Here is a 20800-nt window from a genome sequence, read left to right as displayed (position 1 = left end):
GGGTGATTTGAATGCAATATTCCTGCTTCTTGGCAGGGGGTTGGACTGGATGGCCCATGAGGTCTCTTCCAACTCTTTTATTCTATGATTCTATGATTCTAAATGTTTCCAAGCAACAGCAATAAAGTGCAACTCCTGTATCTGGAGGGTATTTTCCAAGTGAATGTCTGAAACCATGGATAATAGCAAATCCTACATTTTGACTATACTTGGGCCAGAAACATGTTATAGAATTTCACTGGGGGATATAGAGAGACCCACAAACATTTTCAGAAGAGGGGAGTGAGAGAGAATTTTTTTTTTTTTTTGCAATATGGGAAAGCAAAACCATGAACTCTGAATCTGTGGATAAGGGGATTAAACTGTGTAATAATATACACGTTATGTACCATGCTGCCTTATTTTGAATCACTTTCAACTATCTGGAAAAACTACTGTTTGTTTTTCAAATATGACTTTTTTTTAAAAAAAAAACTGCTATTAATTTTCTAAAATGAATCTCAGGTAACTTTCAGCTTCCATACAATCTTTCTGGTGGAGGTAGTAAAAACTACAGAAGAAAACCCAAATTTCATTGCGGCTGGAGCCCTTACTTACACACCAAACTCTAAATATATTTCTGCCTGGTGCCTCATTGCCTAGGAGAACCATGTTCATTAACATTTCAACTAACAGGGAAATTAAATCAGTAAAACATGAACTCTCACAAAACAGTAGCATATTACAACTGGAATTTTAAAATGGTTTTATGCAATCATGATAAACACCTGCTGGAGGACAGCTACACAGATGCTTATTGCAAGAGAGAGGGAGAATTTAATAATGCCAAATGTATTAGTATTTAAATTGCAAATAACAAAATGCATGCAAAATATTCCAAACACTTTGCAGCAACATTATCCAGCACACCATTACCTCCTTAATATCTATGCGTTTCTGAAATGAGGTGTTTATACTAGCAGCATGCTTCCAATGGAGCTTGAAAATATTATAGCATTCAAACATGCTGATCCTAATACACACCACAATGCAGCAAAGCTTTTATATACCTTTTGTTTATTTCTTCTGATGACTGAGGGAGGGAAGGGGAGGGAAGGAATGGATTAATACATATTGCAAAATGTGCTAGACATCTTATCCATATGATTTTATTTCCTGATTATTTCCACTTAGGCGAAATTCATGAACTGGTAGCAACAGATAAAACTTTCCAAATTTTACTGAAAATGTTACTTTTAGGGAGTGTTACTCCCAAAATCCCCTGCCAGTACAACAAGATAGTACAGCAATGCTTGTTTTCCAAAATGAACTTTTCAGCACTATGTGGGGAAAAAAATCGGCATTCTCTCATTACATTACACACTATTAGAAGCAGGTGCGATTTCTCAAACTTCAGACATTTGAGATCTCAATCATGAATTCCTCGTCCCTTCTGCATAGTATTGAGAGGGCCTTGGGCAAGATAAAGGGTGGATCCATTGAACTAGCGTAGAGTCTCGCTTATCCAACCTTTGCTCATTCAATGTTCTGTATTATCCAACGCAGTCTGCCTCCCACCCGGATCCACAGCTGTTTCAATGCATTGTGATGTTTTGGTGCTAAATTCATACATTCATAATGTTACCATGTATTGATATTAAAGATAAAGGTTTCCCCTTGATATTAAAGCTAGTCAAGTCTGACTCTGGGTGGTGGTCTTCATCTCCATTTCTAAGCCGAAGAGCCAGCATTGTCTGTAGACGCCTCCTTGATCATGTGGCCGGAATGACTGCACAGAGCAACGTTACCTTCCTGCCAAAGTGGAACCTATTGAACTACTCACATTTCCATGTTTTGAACTGCTAGGTTGGAAGAAGCTGGTCTAGCAATGGAGCTCACTCCATCCTGCAGATTCGAACCACAGACTGTAAGTTTGATATTACAGTACTTTAATTGCTAGGTTCAATGCTATGGAGTCATAAGAACTATAGTTTGGTGAGCCACTTGCACTATTTGGTAGAGAAGGCTAAAGACCTTGTGGCCTCCTCCATTTTTACAAATTTCAAAGACAAAATCCCACTGATCCCATCAAATGATGTGCAACCCATTCCATGGATTGTCTTCACGATTCGCAGTGTGTAGAAATGGGTGAATTTGAAGGACTGGCTAGAATAGACTCCAGTCATCTTCATGCACTTAAAATGCTTAGAAACTAGTATTTTTCCCATGACATGGAAAATTGTGCCCATTTTCAGTTTGTTTCAGTGGGTAGTATTTTTGTGCCCTTCTGTGCTCCTTTTGTAGACTTCCATCCTTTTAAAAAAATGTTGCTGTAACTCCAATTTTGAACCTTTGAAATTCCGTAAAGAAAAAACAAAAATAAAATCCCGCAACAACCTGTGATGTGGGCACTCCATGGACAACTGAATGGGAGGAAGCAACAGCCACCTGTGTGATGAGGTAAAAGCTGCATTATTTAACTAGAAATGGGTTTAACTAGATAGTGGGTGATGGGAGTGATTAAACTCGCTGTCTTCTCTCAAGATAGAACACCGTGGAACACGACAGGAAGAAGACGCTACCTCTCAGCCCCCAGAGGACCTAATTGTGCAAGGTGGATTGTACAGAAGTTTGTGGGGAGGATTGTACAGGAGAAGGCAATCCTGTAGGTAACCTGGTCAGCTCTTTTGTGAGAGATTTTATCTGAGAAATAACTTTTCTATAATTTTTGTAACAAATTTCTATGACTTTAAATATGCAGTGCTCTTAATAATATGTAAACTCTATTGAGCCCCATCATTGGGGGAAAGGCAAGATATGATTGAAATTATTTAATGGTGGTTGTTTCCTAAAAGCCAAGCTGCTTTTTTTTTTTTTTTTTTTTTTTTGTGGTGCAGGGACTTATCCCTGTTTTTTCCATGTTATTTCTTCCTCTGGTAAAAAAATTACTGTTAAAGAAGTAAAACCCAGGAACATATCTGCTACATGAACAGAGATATGTGTGTGTGTTCAAGTTGCTTGTTTTCATAGGTAAGGAATACTCAAAGGTGGTTTAGCACTGCCTTCCTTTGAAATATAGCCTGAGGTATACCTATATTTTGCTTTTTTAAATGATAGATAAATTGATTGCCCCTGGCTTGTTTCTGTAAGAACTAGGGAAGGAAAAAGAACACTTTCCTGATAAGCAGGTTTTGTTTACATTGTAAATCATTTTAGATGTGAAAAGGTATCTGGATCGGAATTTTTATATTTCTATATGTCTGATAACATCCTGTATCCTATATTTGATAATACAGACAATATGTATTAAATGTGAACACTGACCAATTAAACTCTTTAACCTGGTGACAATTAATCATCTGCATTTGACCATACTCTGAACTTGCTTTTAAATATGTGGTAAAAGCAGAATCATTTTAAACCATTCTTTCTTGTGTTCTAATCTGGGCTTTAAGGCATGGAGATTGATTAAGAAACCTTGCTAAATCTGAACAGCTAAATAGTGCAAATCTAAAGTCTTGCAAGATCTCCTATCAAGTGAGTGTTGTGTGGTTTCTGGGCTGTATGGCCGTGTTCTAGCAGCATTATCTCCTGAGGTTTTGCCTTCATCTGTGGATGTCATCCTCAGAGGATGTGATGGTGGTAAAACAAGTGGAGTATATATACCTGTGGAACTAATAAACCCTACTCAGACACAGGAACCCCCCAGGCAATCAAGGGCCAGTGAACACGGTGGCATAATGTAAAATAAACCACATGTATTACACTTTTGATCAGTCCACACATTGCCTTGACAAAGAAAGAAAATATGCCACGCAGGTGAACAGTAAAGAACAACTAGTTTACTCTTTGTAGTTCATAACAACATATGTATGTTGTGATCATTTGCATCAACTCCCATAATGCCCTTTTATGGGAGATTTGAAATGGCCTTTCTCTGTCCATGTGGATAAACTCCTTCAGCACACTCCCAACTCTCTCTCTCTATCTGTGTCTCTTAAAACTGTCTCTGCACTTGTATAGCTCAAGCCTGATCAAAAATGTAACAGTATCCAAAAGTCCCAGGCTCATCCTGCTCCCTGGGCATTGCTCAACCAATCAGCTTCATGCATCTTATTTTACAGTTGAGACACACACACTAACTAATTCCCTGCATGCTCCAACAAACACCACCCAGACAAAGGATGTCTCCGGGTAATAAACACTTCAAGGGAACAAAGGCCTGGCTACTTCCAGGCAGAAGCTCTCACTATTGACTATGTAGTCTTTTCAGTTACTCACATGCTAATATATTGATCCCACTCAAACACTTGCAAATCAGGCTTGCTAATTGCATCCTTCACACTTGGTCAATTGACATTGGTTGTTTCTCCCACCTTGGATATTCCACAGGTATATATGTATACTCCACTTGCTTTACCACCATCAGATCCTCTGAAGATGGCAGCCACAGATGCAGGCGAAACGTCAGGAGAAAATGCTGCTAGAACGCGACTATACAGCCCAGAAACTACAGTAGTTCTGGCTGCTAAAGCCTTTGACAACACATCTCCTATAAATATTGTTAATATAAAAGTCCTGAGACATTTTGAAGTGACAAAAACTCTGGGGAACGTCTTTTATTGTCAATGTTGTGCATACCGTTAGGAAAGTAAAATCATCCATTTCTTCTGCTTCCTTGATAATTGCCTCCAGGGTCTCCTTTGCTGTATCAATATATTCTTGGAAATTAACCATCTTTTCATAGAGATACTCCATTTTTGTCTTCTTGACATCTTCAAAGCTCTGTGCCGTTCTATCATGGTGCCCTACTATTGTCTTTACAATGTTTTCATTTTGCTCTTCCAAAAGTTGCTCCTTTTCTTTACAGTTTTCCTAGGAAAAGTGGGGAAAACAATATTCAGAAATATAAAGTTCAGTGGTGAAGCATTAGAACACCTGTTTTACAAGTAGAATTAGCAAGTGCAATCCTTGACAGTCTCAGAAACCAAAGATGGAAAAGAATCTGACCTGCAGCCAAGAGTAGGAAGTCTGGTGACTTCTGTGTGCTTAAGACAACATCAGTCCTACCTCTGAATGAGACCATGGAAAGATGCAACCAAAATGTTATGTGGATTCAGCCTGGCCCCAACCATATGCCTTCAGGTGTTCTAGACCTAAACTTTCATCAAGACCAGCCTTGGCCTATGATGACTAGTGCTGATGAACATTATACCCACACACATCTGAAGAAGACTGTACCAAATAAGGATTGAGTGGACGAACCATTAGCTGACTGTGTGTAAGATAGTTTCATGTGTTCAAATACTCAGATCTCATCAATTACAAGATTCTCAAAGTCAAAGAACTATGCACTCTGAAGGACAAACTTATGTGAAAGTGACTTAGTGTGTTAAAGACGATTTTCTTGTCAGTCAGTAATTAATGTGCACTTTTCCAGGGAGACAGACTCCTATGTCTCCTTAAAAGCCTCCTTAAAAGCCAACTGAGGATGTTGTTACAGATATTGTATAACTGGCTTTAAAAAGGGTCACAGCCTTCAAATCTTGAGTAGCTTTTTATGTGTTTAATTCTCCCTCCAGTAACAGATGCAAAGCAGCATTGCACAACACTATAATCAGTTGTTCATTTGTGGTAACATGCCATTCAAAAGTTATTTCTTGTGCAGAAAGTAGTCTGTCACAATTGCCCTATTCCTGCTTTGGATCCGCAGATTCAACCAACTGAGGACTGAATTTTTTAAAACTCAAATATTTTTAAAAAATCTGAAAAAAGCAATATTCCAAAAGAAAAAAATGAACTGAAAACAGTATGGGACAACTCTTCTAGTCTCCTGCCTCACAAGAGGGCTGTGGCAGAAGCTATTAGGTAGAGCTTCCCTTTTGAAGGTGAAGAAGCCACAGAATTGGACCCAGGGAGAGAATGAGGGGGTGAAAGTGATGGACCTGGTTGTAGGAGAAGGAGGTCTGAGTCTGCAGCAGTTACCTTCAGGCTTGCATAAGGAGGTGGTAGAAGGGATCGGATAGCACTTCATCTTTATATGTGCAGGGGTCCTGGAATCAATTCCCTGCAGATATGAAGGGCCTACAATATTACAATGGGGATGTGTATGTATATGTTGAATTTCATGATGTTTTCCTAGGCAAGGGATACTCAAGGGTGTTTGACTCAAAGGTGGTTTTGCCAGTTTCTTCCTCTGAAATATAGCTTACAGCACCTGATATTCATAGGCAGTCTCTCATCCATTCATTGGTGGCCTCCCATAGCTTCTAAACTCAAGATCTGGGACCTTTAGGGTATTTATGAAGTATGAATCCATAAAAGACAAATTCTTGAAAGAGTTGAAGGCATGCAAAAAGCTCTCAACACTTACCTCGATGGAATTGAACAGAGCTTCTATCTCACTGACAAACCCTTCAATCTTCAAAGATCTCTCTTGTAAAACATCTAGGTATCTGTCCAGTTGACCCTGAAATAAGTTTTCACAGCCATCAAAATAATGTGAAAAGATAGAACAAAATATTTTATTTCTATTTGTAAAAACCCCATAGTTTTAATTATGTACGCATGTAATTAGAATCAAGCCACTGATATGTTTGTCAGTGATGTCTTGAAATCACGCATATGTCCAATGTCAAAGTAGAATCAGGGCTGAAAGAATGGGACCTTTTCAAAGTAGTGACAGCAAAATCATCTGCCATCTCTTGACACATTTCTTTTTTTCTGTGGGCTAATTGCTAACTGGAGAGAGGTGAAGAGGATAAATTATGTGTCAATCAGCAACTGTACACAGCCGTGCGGCTTTTGTGAATGCATCCACATAACAGGTAGGTAGCCTAGAAAGCCCATGAGCTAAACCCACCTTGTTTCCCAGTTTGTAGGCCATACTGCATGTTCAATTTTAAATGTTCCAACAGTGTATTGCTGTAACTCTTGAGACACAGAGGAACTCTCCAGCAAATTCCAGTTCTTGGACAGGTGTATACATTCAATTACTAAAACTACTTTAATATGTAAATGTCTCTCTGAAGCCTGCTGACCATTAGCCCTTCCTTTTCCACATGAAAACCAATGACACTGCAAGGTATAACCCTTAGGATATCACAAGCAATTACAAGGGAAAAGGCACTGATAACAAGATATATCACAACATTTGCCAATGAACAACAATCCACATGCATACACAGTAGGCTTGTTTGATAAAAAAAATGGTTCAAAACTTATTTCGGATGTAGGGGGTGCTGGTGATTTGGATCTAAAGTCAATTCCGATTTTCACAGAAAAAAAGTTCAAAACTTTTCAACACTTCAAAGACTTCCAAATTCTTCGTTAATGGTGTCAAGGTGTTATTTCCTGTTTCATTGGATGGTCTTTATTTTAAAAGTAGTTGTTTTCTTCCAGAAGTGGGGGGGGGGGGGGGGGGGGAGGGAAGAAATTATGGGAGGGAAAGGAAATGAAGGGAATCCATCTAAACTGGGTTAAACTGCGTCTTTCGCCCAAGGATGACCAGGAGGGAAAGGAAACCAAAGGGCATCCATCCAAACTGGGTTAAACTGCATCTCTCGCCTAAGACTGACCAGGAGGGAAAGGAAACTGAAGGGAATCTATAAAACTGGGTTAAACTGCATCTCTTGCTCAAGGCTGACCAGGAGGGAAAGGAAACTGAAGGGAATCCATCCACACGGGTTTGAAAAGCTGAATCATTTCTGACTCACTTACTGATGCGTAAGAGAAATGGCGGAAAAAGCTTCGGAAGGGCAAAGGGACTTCCGGTTTCCTTAAAAACTTCAAAATCTCTTCAAAAAGGAAATCTTTCCAAATTTATTCCGAATTATAAAGATTCCGACCGAACCTAACCATGCCTAATACACAGTACTGGGAACAGGTCTTTTTTTTTCATTTCATTTGTAGCTTCATTGGATATCTCTTTGGAAGATGCCCTGTCCTTCAGAAAATATGAGGAAGGAAAAGGAGTTGAGCAGATCCTGTTTTTACATAAAAATACTTGGATTCCTGGCATTGTATTGAATCAACTGAAACGTTATTGCTGTCTTCTGAGTTAAAGTAACACTGCTTTTCCTTCTCTTCAGGACCTGTTTCTCATGGAGGCTTAGTTTCGTTAATAAATGGAGCACAACACTCAACAATTGAAAGCCCTCTCTGACCTTCCTTTGGAATATTGGGACATTTGTTCAAGAGCAGTTTGTGTTTCATAGATGCCCATAATATTAATCAGATTTCTCTGCATAACTGTTAGGAAGGGTAAAGTAAGACTGCAAATTAGCATCTGTGACTTTTTGTAAAATTATAAAATGTATATACCAATTTATATATATATTTATAATTTTCTAAATTATATGCCAATTGGGTATATAATTTATAAATGTAAATGTATATACAATTTGGGCCCTCTGGTAGCACAGCAGGTTAAACCACTGAGCTGCTGAACTTGCTGACCGAACAGTTGTCGGTTCAAATCAGGAGAGCAAGGGGAGCACTCTCTGTTAGGCCCAGCATCTGCCAACTTAGCAGTTAGAAAACATGCAAATGTGAGTACATCAATAGGTACTGCTTCTGTGGGAAGGTAATGATGCTCCATGCAGTTATGCTGGCCACATGACCTTGGAGGTGTCTACAGACAATGGCTGCTCTTCAGCTTAGAAATTGAGATGAGCACCACTGCCCAAAGTTAGACATGACTAGACTTAATGTCAGAGGAATCCTTAACATTTATATACCAATTGGTGATATTTGTATTGAGCAAGAAGATAAATGTACAGACATTCTGTGCTTTGAAGGTAGCTGTGTGTGTTTATAGAGCAATATTCCTTTTTAAAATAGTTCTTATTAAGGATTTATCAGGCTTACACACTGCAATATTGAGAAATGCCCAAATGGAAAGTACTCTGTTTTCAAAGCACTTCCTTTAAAATCACAATATATGAATAGTAGAAACCAGACACATGAGACATAAGGGTGAAAGCAGTGTTTGCCTGGTAGAGAAATTCTCAGAGCTAGATTCCATTTTTGGCTCCTTCTTCAAGTCACAGAGCCAAGGGGTGATGTCAGGGGATATGCTCAAGTCCTTTGACTTTCAAGAAACCAGTCTAGGGATGCAGCCACAGCATGTGACTTTTGGTATTCTTAGTAACTGCTTAGCATTCGCTGTTGTAGTATGAATCTCAATATGCTGAGTAGGGATCAAGCACGATTAAAAAATCAATGGGAACTTTTGCAATGGATATCAAGAAATTTTGCCCTTGAATGATATAACAGGGCATGTTCACTAGAATTACAAGTCATGGAAGGGCATGTTAGGAATCTGATGCAATGCAGAGGTAGGAGCAGAATTTGGAAAAATATAGAGTTTGGAAAGACAGCTTTTTGGGGGAATGCACCTCTTAAAATCACCCAGCCAGTAAAGCCTTTGATCATGCTAGGTGAGGTATTTGAAGAGTGGTGGCTCAAACTTTTTTATTTACACAACAGAGGAGCCATCCGTTCAAATTTCATGTCAGCCTTAACAGCAGGCGGGGGGGGGGGGGGCCCTCGGGGGGCTTCACCCCCCCCCCAAATTCTCATGGTGGTTCGCGAAAAGGCCTTACTGGTGCATTATTTAAACTGTTATGTTTATTCATATCATGATCTGATCACCAGACTCAATATATCCCATATGCATGGGGGTATTGGGGTAATGATACAAAAGGTTTGCTAGGCTAGACCCTCTTTCACTCAGACTCAGCCCCCCCCCCCGAAACTGAGCCCCCACCCCGAACCCCCCCTTAAAAAAATTCAGCCCCCCCCCCAAACGAAATCCTGGCTACGGGCCTGACAGCAGGAGTCCTCAAACTTTTTAAACAGAGGGCCAGGTCACAGTCCCTCAAATTGTTGGAGGGCCGGATTATAATTTGAAAAAAACACTAATGAATTCCTATGCACACGACACGTATCTTATTTGTAGTGCAAAAGACATTTAAAAACAATACAATAATTAAAATAAAGAACAATTTTAACAAATATAAACTTATTATTATTTCAATGGGAAGTGTGGACCTACTTTTGGCTGATGAGATAGGATTGTTGTTGTTGTGTAGTTTCAAGTCATTTCAGACTTAGATTGACCCTGAGCGAGGGCCGGGTAAATGACCTTGGTGGGCCGCATCTGGCCCCCGGGCTTTAATTTGAGGACCCCTGCCTAACAGCATTAAGGAGCTGCTGTGGTGCAATGGGTTAAACCCTTGTGCTGGTTGAACTGCTGACTTGAAGATCAGTGGTTTGAATCCGCAAGATAGGGTGCACTCCAATCTGTCAGCTTCAGCTTCCCATGTAGGGACATGAGAGAAGCCTCCCACAGGATGGTAACACATCCAGTCACCTGCAATGTCTTTGCAGATGGCCAATTCTCTCACAGCAGAAGCAACTTGCAGTTTCTCAAGTCACTTCTGTCAGGAAAAAAAATTAGGACACCATGCAATGGGTAGGAACCCAGAGTCCTTGAGATATTTCATTTTTGTAAACTTTTCAATTTTGAGACTCATGCTGGAGAAAAAGATTGGCTATATAAAATATATATATATATATAAATAAATAAATAGATAAATAAACAATAGATAAACAAGCCATGATGTATAAGGCTGATCTGGGTACCCTTCCATTGCCTTAAGAGAAATACAGATATATTAATATTATGTGGCTTACACAGTTATGCAGGTGTTACAGAGATAATGAATGCAAAGTGCTTTGAACACTCTGTAATGTTAAAGGAATCTGTGTGTGTGTGTGTGTGTGTGTGTAAATATTCCTTTCTGAATTAAATGCATATAGGAATCTTGATATTTGAAGGCACAGACAACATTGGTGACACAGAAAGCCTTTCAACAGCTTGGCAATTTAGTTATTTTTTATGAAGCACTATAGTGTTATTTGTGTTAATTTATTTTAAATTTTATTAACTTGGCCAGTTATTCAATAGCACACACATACAGTACCTTCAATAAAGAAAGAGACATTAAAAGGATTAGGTAGAATACGACAAGCAAGGCAACTGACACCCTACCTATCTGACGAGGCTCTGGCAACTGTCATCCATGCCACGGTCACGTCTAGGCTGGACTATTGCAACGCCCTGTATGTTGGCCTTCCGATGTCTACGACACGAAAGCTCCGTATTGTTCAGAATGTGGCAGCCAGGTTACTCACAAGAACACCCATGAAATGCCATATAACACCAGTGCTGCAACATTTACATTGGCTTCCAACTGAGTACCGTGGCCTGTATAAGATGTTAGTTCTGACCTTTAAAATTCTTTATGGCCAGGGTCCATCATACCTTAGGGACCGTCTCTCATTCTCCCATCATCGGAGGTCACAACGACCAGCCCAATGCAACTTACTCTATATACCGGGTCCTAGAGAAGTGCACTTGGAAAGTACCAGACACAGGGCTTTTTCTATTTCTGCCCCTGCCTTATGGAATTCCTTGCTATCCTATATGAGAGCCATGCGTGACCTAGGGCCTTTTACTCTAGCACTTAAGACCTGGTTTTTTACTAGAGCATTCAATCTCTGTTAATTTTTAATTTCTGTATGTATGTATTTTATCTTTTACAATTTAGCTGTAAATCGCCTAGAACATTCTTGGATGGAGGGCGATTAATAAGTAATTAAATATGATGATGATTATGAAAATAGATACTATATAGATCTGTTGTTGGCTCTCCAGACTGATACTAGTATTAGATGCCTATAATTTACAGTCCAAAAAAGAGAACTGAACCTCAAGGTGCTGAAAAAAATATATCTGAAGATACTCCAGTTACCATTACACTCAATACATGTCAGGAAGTCTCTCTCAAAAGTAGCTGAAGGTTCATTGACACAGTAGAAATAATGCAGTTTGACACCACGCTAACGGCTATGGCTCATTGCTATGGAATGATGGGAATGATTGTAGTTTTACAAGGTATTTGGTGTTTTCTGCCAAATAGTGCTGATGTCTTACTAAACTACAACTCCCAAGATCCCATAGCATTAACCCATGATAGTTAACGTGGTGTCAGCCTACCTTGATTTCACAATGTAGATGCACCCCGACTAAATTAACAACAACACAATCTGCTGTTGTTATGATATTACCAAATATTTCCTCTTTTTACCCTGATATATAATACATATTTCACTGAGTCTTCCTCAATTTAGCATGAGTATCAAGGATAACATCGAACAGTAAGTTCAGAATGTTATTTGCTTACCTTTAATACAGTCACGGCTATATCCAAGTCTGTCATGTCATGCTCCTTATGCTCCCCAGAAAGCTTGTCATCAGCTGAGATGGGACATCGACACTGGTGGCAATAGGTATCAAACTGTGCCTCATCTATTTCTTTCTGTAGGACCTCAATCTCTGGAACATTTCTTGGTAGCCTATCAGGATCCATCAACTCATCTTTTTCAGCATGTGTGCTTATCTCTCCTTCATTCACAAATTCATATGTATTACTAATGCGGTCTAATGTTTTTCTGTCATCAAACAGCAGCTCCTCACAAGCCACTTCTGAAGATGTTTCCTCCTGAAAAACATCATCTTGGTTAACCATTTCATAATCCATGAGCTCAGCTAAATCTTCTTCAATGTCACTATACTCTTCCTCTTTTATTGAGTACAATGGGTAGGTGTCAAAATCATGTGACAAAAGAGAATAATCCATTTCACCAAATGATCTCTCAGCTTTTGCTTCTGTTGATAGTAGGTCTGCTATTTCTGTGTCATCCTCATATAGATCATCGTTGATACTTTCCCCAAATGCTTGCCTCTCAGTATCCCAGTCTGAAAGATGTTCATGTTCTAAAACAATTGTATCCTGTGACACAGGCTCAAGGGCTGATATTAAGTTGTCTTCTGGTCGTTCTCCCTCAAATTGCCAGGGAGTGTTAATGTTGCAGAATGCTTCAAGTGACTGTTGGCTTAGTTCTACAGGTTCTTTGAGGTCACCACTATCTGTCTGTTGAACTGGTTTTTCAATTCGTTGTTGATTTTGGCCAACTGCAAAGCAAGTGTCCATTGGTTCATGTTGTACACTTGCTTCATTCTGATAGACAGTTGCTGCATAATCAAGTATTGGACTTGACTCCTCATCACTTGTTTCCTCTGGTAGCATCTCACCTCTTTCTTCAGGTATGGATTCCTCCTTTTGACTATCCTCATCATCATTGCTTGCACCTGACCCATACAGTTTACTTCCAAAAGGAATTGCATGTGTAGGGTGGCAAATGCCAACTTTTATGTTGCTCACGATCTCAGCTGGCCCCTTTGTCAATTTGTCAGTCATATTCTCCACCATTTCTCTTGGTGCTACAGCCACTGTTTGGTCATATGGTTCAGTTAGAATGTGAACAGACTGATTTTGTTCTTTGTTTAGTTCATGTGTGTTCTCTAAGATGTTTGACTGATTTACAGCTGGTTCATTAATAGGCTGTTCTTTCAGAACTTCTTTCTTCTGGGATTCTTCCAAATTATTTGAAATATAATCTTTGGGAATGTCCTTTTTCAAAAATATTTCAGTCTCATCATTTGAAGCATGAGTTGTGGCAGGAAAAGACACACCAGTGCTCCCAATTTCTTCACTGGCTGAACATATATTGTCTTCTTTATTTGCCCCCATTACTTCTTCATGGAGGTCTCTATATAAAAATGCCAGAGCAGGTGGCTCAGGGCTGGCTGGAGAGACAGGCAAGGAAGTCAATGAGGACTGAGATGATATGTCTTTTTCTGAATTAAATAAGGGGACACCAGCTTCAACTAAGTCCAGTCTACTCTCTATGTCCTTATCCGTGTCCGTAACACCATCAACTTCTTTATTTTCACCTGATAATTTTAAGATGCTTTCATGGGTGGCCATTATGTTTTCTTTCTTTTCTATTCCACAAGATACTTCATCCAAATTCCTTTCTAATAAAGAAACATTTAAAGTCTTTTCTGAGCTTTCAGCTAAAGATCTAGCTTTCTCCAATGTTTTCTTTGTAACATCAGATGGCCTCTGATCTTCCTTAATAGACTTCTCTTTTCCAGTCTGGCTGAAGGATGTATCATTAATCAAGTTACCAACATATTCCATGTCAATATTTTTAAAAATATCATCTTCCTTGCTTTCTGGAAGAATGGAAATTTCTTCGTTGGCTTTGGTACTTTCCTTGACACGTTTTTGTTCAATACGTTCTTTTGATTCATTTCGCCTATTTTCATGCTTGCCTGCTTTTAAGGCTTCTCCACTTATTGAAGGTTCATGGTCAACTGCTATATCTTCAGAATTACTCCATGGTTTTGTTTTCAGTGAAGAAGCTGTTTCAGAACATTGTAAACTGTTTGATACATGGGGATCTTCTTTATCAGTCAAAGCATGAATATTCACCACCTCATAACTTTCAAAAATATCAAAAGTGTCTTTTCCTTGATCAAGTTCAGGAGCAAGAATAGATTCTTCTCTCACTTTCCTCTGACCTTTTGATTCCTTTGTTTTTTCTAAGTACTTTTCAGGCTCCCTCAAGGTTCCCTCTGAAACATTTTTAGGTTCTCCCAACATTCCTTCTGAATTGAACAAACACTTTTCTTCTGCTGCTTTTGAAATGTCTTCTGCACTAATTCCTATACCTTTGCTGATGGCTGAGTCTGCTGGCAGTTCTGAGCCTACTGTTGAGCGTGGCTTCTGTACATTAGTGTCATCCATGGCTTCTGATATAGCAACATTGGAAATCTCATTTGGAATAAAATTAGGATATGTCTGAATATCAGAATTGTCTTCCAGTTTTTCTTGAAAGCAGCTTCTATTAGTAACATCATCTTGAGGCTTTTCAGAAAGGAACTCTGGTTCAAAATGTATTGCAGAAGACTCAGATTCTCTTTTAGCAGTTGTATTTGTATCAGGAAGAGCAAACACCTTTCCTGATTTTTCAGTTAACAAATCAGATTCCTCAGAAGGAGGTTTCATGTCTAGGTTCTCTTTGTCTGTAGTCTGAGGGAGAGAAGTATGTACTGCATTTGCCTCAGACAAGAGGAACGCAGCAAGAGACAAGGGTTCTTCTGGTATCCCATTTACTTCCTCAGTAGGATAAGTTTCGATTCCTTTCTGTTTATCTTCTTCATTTAGATTCAGGGTAACAGACTGACTCAATGCAGGTGACACTGAGGGTGCTAATATTTGTGAACAGATTTCCTGCTCTTCCACTTTTTTGGTGAGAAAAGGTGGAACTGACAATATCTGTTTTAAGTTCTCCTCTTGCAGAATGGATAACTTTAATGGAGCATCATGCTCTCTTGACTGTTCAGCCTCCAGTGTTATCCTTTCCTGGTTTTCTCCCTTCTGATACCGCAATTCCTGGTGTATGGGTGCTGATGGTTCCACAGAAGGTAAAGATGGAGAAGTCTCTTGTTTCTTGATCTCTTCGATGGAATTAATTAAGGACAAATCTTCTAGCTCTGATGCCACAGGAGGGCATGGCTCATTTTCTTGGTTACTCATTTCTGATTGTCCAGTCAGAAACAAACCAGGTTGAGCATCTTGTACATCTGGTTTTCCAGCAGCCATTTGCTCTGACTTATTCAGAAGTGAAGCCAAATTATCTTTTTTCTGTCTTTCAGCAACAGCATATGATAATTCAGAAGGAGGCATTTCATTTACTTTTGTGGAAACCACATCTTCTAGAATGGAACTTGGCATCTCTAGCTCAGTCTCTGGGGTTGTGACAGAATTGGGCATCTCTTCTCTGGATCCACCATGGGGGACAGTACTCAAGGGTTGTGTTTCATCTGGCACCATTTGCTGAGCCTCAGAAAACTGATGGAACTCATTTTTTCCTTCCTTGTCCTTAAGGTCTTGTGAAATAAGTTTTGACTGCTCTGTGAATGAAGATAAACTTCCAACGTCCTTTGTGGGAATTTCCTTCCTTTTATCAGAAACCAGTTGTGGAATTATTGGAGATATTTTAGGTACCTTATTCAAAGTATCACATGGGTAGTTTTGACTTCCCAGAGTTTCTGGACCAGCACTGGATGGTTCCAATGTTGACACTGGAGTTTTGAGTGAATTACGTTCATGGTCTTTACTCTCTCTCTCTAATGAAACAGGCCGTTCTTCTGGAATCACAGATTTCTGTGACTGAAGGTCTTCCCTTATATCTGGAGATGGGAAGGACACATTTAAATGTTTTCTTGATCCAGGTTCAGGAAACTCTGCTTCTAATTCTCCTTGTGACTCTGGCCCTGAATAATCTGCTTCTACCTTTGCTGCTGAAATCTGAAAAGCTTGTTTTACAGTAAGTTTTGATTCTGGTTCTGCCATGTCATATTTCTCTGCCTCAGCCTTATTGCATGGTATACTCAGAGCTGTTGCATCTGTTGTAACACACTGATCTTTTTGTGTTTCCATTAAATAACCTGCGTGAGATGAATCTTGTGGAGTTACAGGCAAATGTATTGGGGTATCATTTATTTCTGCTTTCTCTGTTGACTCAAATAGATCTGATTCCTTTGCCAAATCTGTATGTGATAACTGCTGAATAGTTTTCTTAGCTTCATCCTGCTGTTTTTCTTGTTTTTCCAGTGCAGAAACAGTCTGTTCTGAATCTGGATGCAATGGCTCAGTGATGGATTTGTCAGGGCAGATATCTTTCTTATCCCATTCATATGCAAGAGACAATGGAATTGTTTCTGCCAACTGGGGCAATACAGAAGAGTTCTGTTCCATACTCAGATTTCTTGATTCAGGTTTGACCAAATGATCCAACTGAGATGCAGGTAAATGATACTGTTGTTCTTGCTCACCTTCACTGATGGTGGGATGGGATTCAGATTTATCCACCAAAGATGGCATTTCATTTGTACATGGATGGAACTGGTCTTTTAACTTTTCTTCTTCTTGGGATGGAACAAGTGATTCACTCAAAGGTTCTGTAGACAGAGGTGAAATGAGCTGAGTTGCTTTCTTGTCTATGACAACATCTGTCTCTCTTGAAAGATATGCCTTTTTTTCTGTGGGAGATGCAGGCTTGATCTCCACTTTTGCAACTTCAGCATTTTGTACAACCAGCAGTGGTTGTGATGATGCTTCTGGCCCTTTAGCAACTGCCTCAGAGGCCGGTGGCAGATTGTTTTGCATCTCCCTTTGATCGGGTGGGCATGGTAAAGCAGAGTCTAGGTGTTCCAGCAGTGGTCTTGCAATTACTAGTGGGGATGGCAGAGATTCCTGTTTTTCTTCATTCTCAGTGAGATGAGATGAAATACATGGCAGTTGCTCAGATGAGCTGAATGCTTCCACTGGGGAGTCCGGACGTACTTCCTTACCTCTGATGTGTGACAGCTCTAAGGGTTCTGATTCCTGTGGTGCCTTTATAGGTTCAGAGATAGTGGGAAGCTCATTTTCTGATTGTGCTACTGTTACAGAGAGCTGGTGAGTTTCTTCTCTCTGTGCATCAGGAGTAGGGAGTAATAACTCTGACGCCTCCAGCAGTGCAGCCTGCTTCTCTGCATTGCCTTTTGACAGTGACATGTCTGGATGTTCTGGCTCCACCGATATGGCCACAGATATTTGTGCTGAAGCAGCTTGCTCTGTCAAATCTGATCCCAGATGCTCTTCTTCTTTATGCTCTGTTCTTTCGCCTGAAAGATACAAGGGCTGTGGAAGGCCAGAGTGCTCTTCTGAAGTTTTATACCTGGATTCTTCCTGCATTTCTTGTCCGCTTGTTGTAAGAGCTAAATCAGGTACAGTTTCAGTTTCACCAGCATCAGATTCTTTTGCCAAATGCTGTGAGTGCGGAGGCTTTGAATCTGCTTGTAAAATCATGGCCAGTTGCTCCTGTGTCTCTTCCGTTTTTGAATAGCCCACTTCCAACTCTTCCTTTTTGGCTCTGCCAATAGAAGGTAGTAATTCTGCCAGCTCAGGCACAGACCCTGAAGTTTCAGGTGCATAAAGAGGAATGTCTTGCTTCCCTGCATCTTCAGTGGGATGTGACAAGGCTGCATTTTTGACCTCCGTTTGTGTAGGAATGGTGAGTTCAACATCTTGTTTTCCAACATCAGGTGAAACTGGTTGCTCATGCTTAGGCTGCGTGTCTCCAAACCTACTTGGATATGGTGTGACCTTAATTGCTGGTTCAGATGGTATGGTTGCAATTGAATCTGACTGGTTATTTGCACCTTTTTCAGGATAAGAAAGGGATTCAGTAGGAATAGTGGGGTGGAGCTGAGCTGCTTCCTGCTCTAGCAAAGGCTTCGATTCTTCTGCTGTATCAGATACCTTTGTGGTCAATGGTGAATGATCCTGTATTTTCTGTTTCTCTGTTTCAGCAAGATGGCTGGATGATTTCTCTGTAGTGATTGTTGGAGTCCCAGGAGGTAGAGCTGGCTTTGATCTTTTCTCTGTTTTGTCCTGCCAATCTGATGAAGCAATGCTTGCTTGTTCTGGGGTTGAGGTTTGCTTTACAGGTGACTGTTTTTTTGTATCCAGCTTTTTGGCTTGGTTAGATGAGCGCAGTGAAATTGGTGGTGGCTTTTGGGTAGTGTTATTTACTTTTTCAGGCAGAAAAGGACGCCGTGCTCGCTTTTCATCTTTGTTATACGGAACAGACACACCAGCCTTTGAACTATTGGTCTCCACGTGCCTGAGATTATGAGAAATAATTTCCTTCTTGTTCTTCTTATCTGGGGTATCTCTCTCAACATGTCGTAAAGATACAGAAATGCCTTGTCTAGCGAATATTTTGGGTTGTTCTCTAGGCTTCCTGATTACATCTGAAGGTGGGGGCACATCTTTTTGGTTTATTCTCCGGAAAATCTTTTTATTTCTCTCTTCCAACACAGCTGTGATCTGCTGAATCCTCGCTCTAACTGTTCCCTTAAGAGGCAGCTCTCCCTTTCTCATCAAAGCATTGTCCTTTTCTTCTGGGCCAAAAAGAACCACTTCCTGTGTGATGTGTACCAAATAGTCTTTAATCTTTGAAGGTTGTACTTGTAAAGGCCATGACTGGGGATCGGCAGGATCTAATTCTCTTTCTTGAGTGCTTATATTTATCGATCCTTCAGGAAAGTCATATTTCTTACAATCTGATCCTATTGTCCTATTTGGATCCATTGGTGCCTGGTCTGGTGAGTGGCTTGATCTTTTCTGAGCAGTCTTTCCCTCATCCATCGGACATTTAACTTTCCCTGGAGGACAATCCACATATGAGTTTTCTATACTATAAGCCCCAGATGTAGCACTAGTTTCTGAAGCTTGGGATGTGGAACATCTGCTTGAACTTGTCTCCCATGTCAGTCCACTATCTTCACTTTGATTGGCATCCATAGCATCAGATAACTTGGATTTCACGTCTTCATTCTGGTTAAGCCTTTTTAAACTGCTAAAGAAACAAATATTAAGAAAGTATAACTTTATTTTTCAAGTCATTCATTAAAATATACAAAGACAAAAACTGCCCAATGTTCCAAAATAATCATTAAAAGGTTTAAATTTTAAAATATTGAAAATATCTCATGTGGTCATATTAAGAGGCAAATTGGTCAATGCATTTATCATTGCATTTTCAGAGTTTTTCCTCCCACAAACACACACACACACTTTGACAAAATGTTGTTTGCTATATCCCACAACTTTTCCTCAGCTCCATGCTTTGCATTTAGCAGGTTTTGTTTTGTAATTGGTCACTGAAAGGTAATCATGGGTTTAATTTATAAGTGACATATTTTTGACTTACATGTCTTGAAGGAAATCCTGTTGTGGCAGGGAAAATATGTTCCCCTTTTCCCTCCCACAATTTCTTAAGATCAATCGAGGCAACAGGAAAATATTTCCCCATTTTCCCATTTATGTCTACATCACTCCTAAGGAATAATAGGTATGTGTATTATTGTGTTAGAATTACATGCAAGTCTGAGATCAGGAAAAAGTTTCCTTTCTATTCTTTAACTCAATATGTTGAGCATGTGTGTGTGCATGTGTGTTGGAAGGAGCATTATGGGCTATTGAATCCAACCTCTCAATAAAAAGCATTACAAATCAAGCCACGGCAAGCAAACTCCCCTGCATTTATCTACACAGGAGCCCTGGTGGCGTAATAGTGCTAGCAGGACTGCTGACCGAAAGGTTGATGGTTCAAATCCAGGGAGCAGGGTGAGCTCCTATCTGTTAGCTCCAGCTTCTCATGTGGAGACATAAGAGAAGTCTCTAACACAGTGGTTCTCAACCTGGGGTCCCCAGATGTTTTTGGCCTACATCTCCCAGAAATCCCAGCCAGTTTACCAACTATTAGGATTTCTGGGAGTTGAAGGCCAAAACCATCTGGAGACCCCAGGTTGAGAACCACTGCTTAACAGGATAGTAAAACATCTGACCATCCCCGGGCAACGTCCTTGCAGATGGCCAATTCTCTCACACCGGAAGCAACTTGCAGTTTCCCAAGTCACTCCTGACACAATTTTTTTTTAACATATGCTACAGGATGATAAACATAAACAGCTAGCTTTTGATGTAATGATCTGAGTACTTGAATAGTTTCTTCTTGGTGAATCTGAATCTCTCTGTTCCTCATTTCTCCACAAATGTTTCTCTACCCCAAACTAATCTGTTTTCTACATTTTACCACTGTCCCCTATTTGTCACGGCTTCCAGACGTATTATACTACAACGTTCAAGATCCACAACCAGTTCAGTAGTGGGTTGTTGTAGGTTTTTCAGGCTGTATGGCATTCTCTCCTGATGTTTTGCCTACATCTATGGCAGGCATCCTCAGAAGTTGTACGCTCTGTTGGAAACTAGGAAAAATTGGGTTTATA

The 20800-nt window shown here is 39.9% G+C and overlaps 1 protein-coding gene across 3 annotated transcripts in view; it reads right to left on the bottom strand.

Annotated features, from left to right (window-relative positions):
• Positions 1–20800, bottom strand: part of CMYA5 (cardiomyopathy associated 5) — a 97707-nt gene that overhangs the window by 49857 nt on the left and 27050 nt on the right. Inside the window, exons 2-5 of one of the 3 annotated variants that reach the window (XM_060761608.2) lie at positions 12231–19368; positions 6353–6448; positions 4621–4854; positions 1050–1072 (exon numbers count right to left, since the gene is read on the bottom strand). In XM_060761608.2, the coding sequence (XP_060617591.2) occupies positions 1050–1072; positions 4621–4854; positions 6353–6448; positions 12231–19368 (7491 nt within the window). The remainder of the gene's footprint in view (positions 1–1049; positions 1073–4620; positions 4855–6352; positions 6449–12230; positions 19369–20800) is intronic. The other 2 variants (XM_060761609.2, XM_060761610.2) reach the window with 2 other exon arrangements.

Source organism: Anolis sagrei, chromosome 2, assembly GCF_037176765.1.
Source record: "Anolis sagrei isolate rAnoSag1 chromosome 2, rAnoSag1.mat, whole genome shotgun sequence".
Lineage (NCBI taxonomy): Eukaryota > Metazoa > Chordata > Lepidosauria > Squamata > Dactyloidae > Anolis > Anolis sagrei.
Note: the sequence above shows the minus strand (reverse complement) of the source record. Positions and strands in the feature narration are given on the sequence as shown.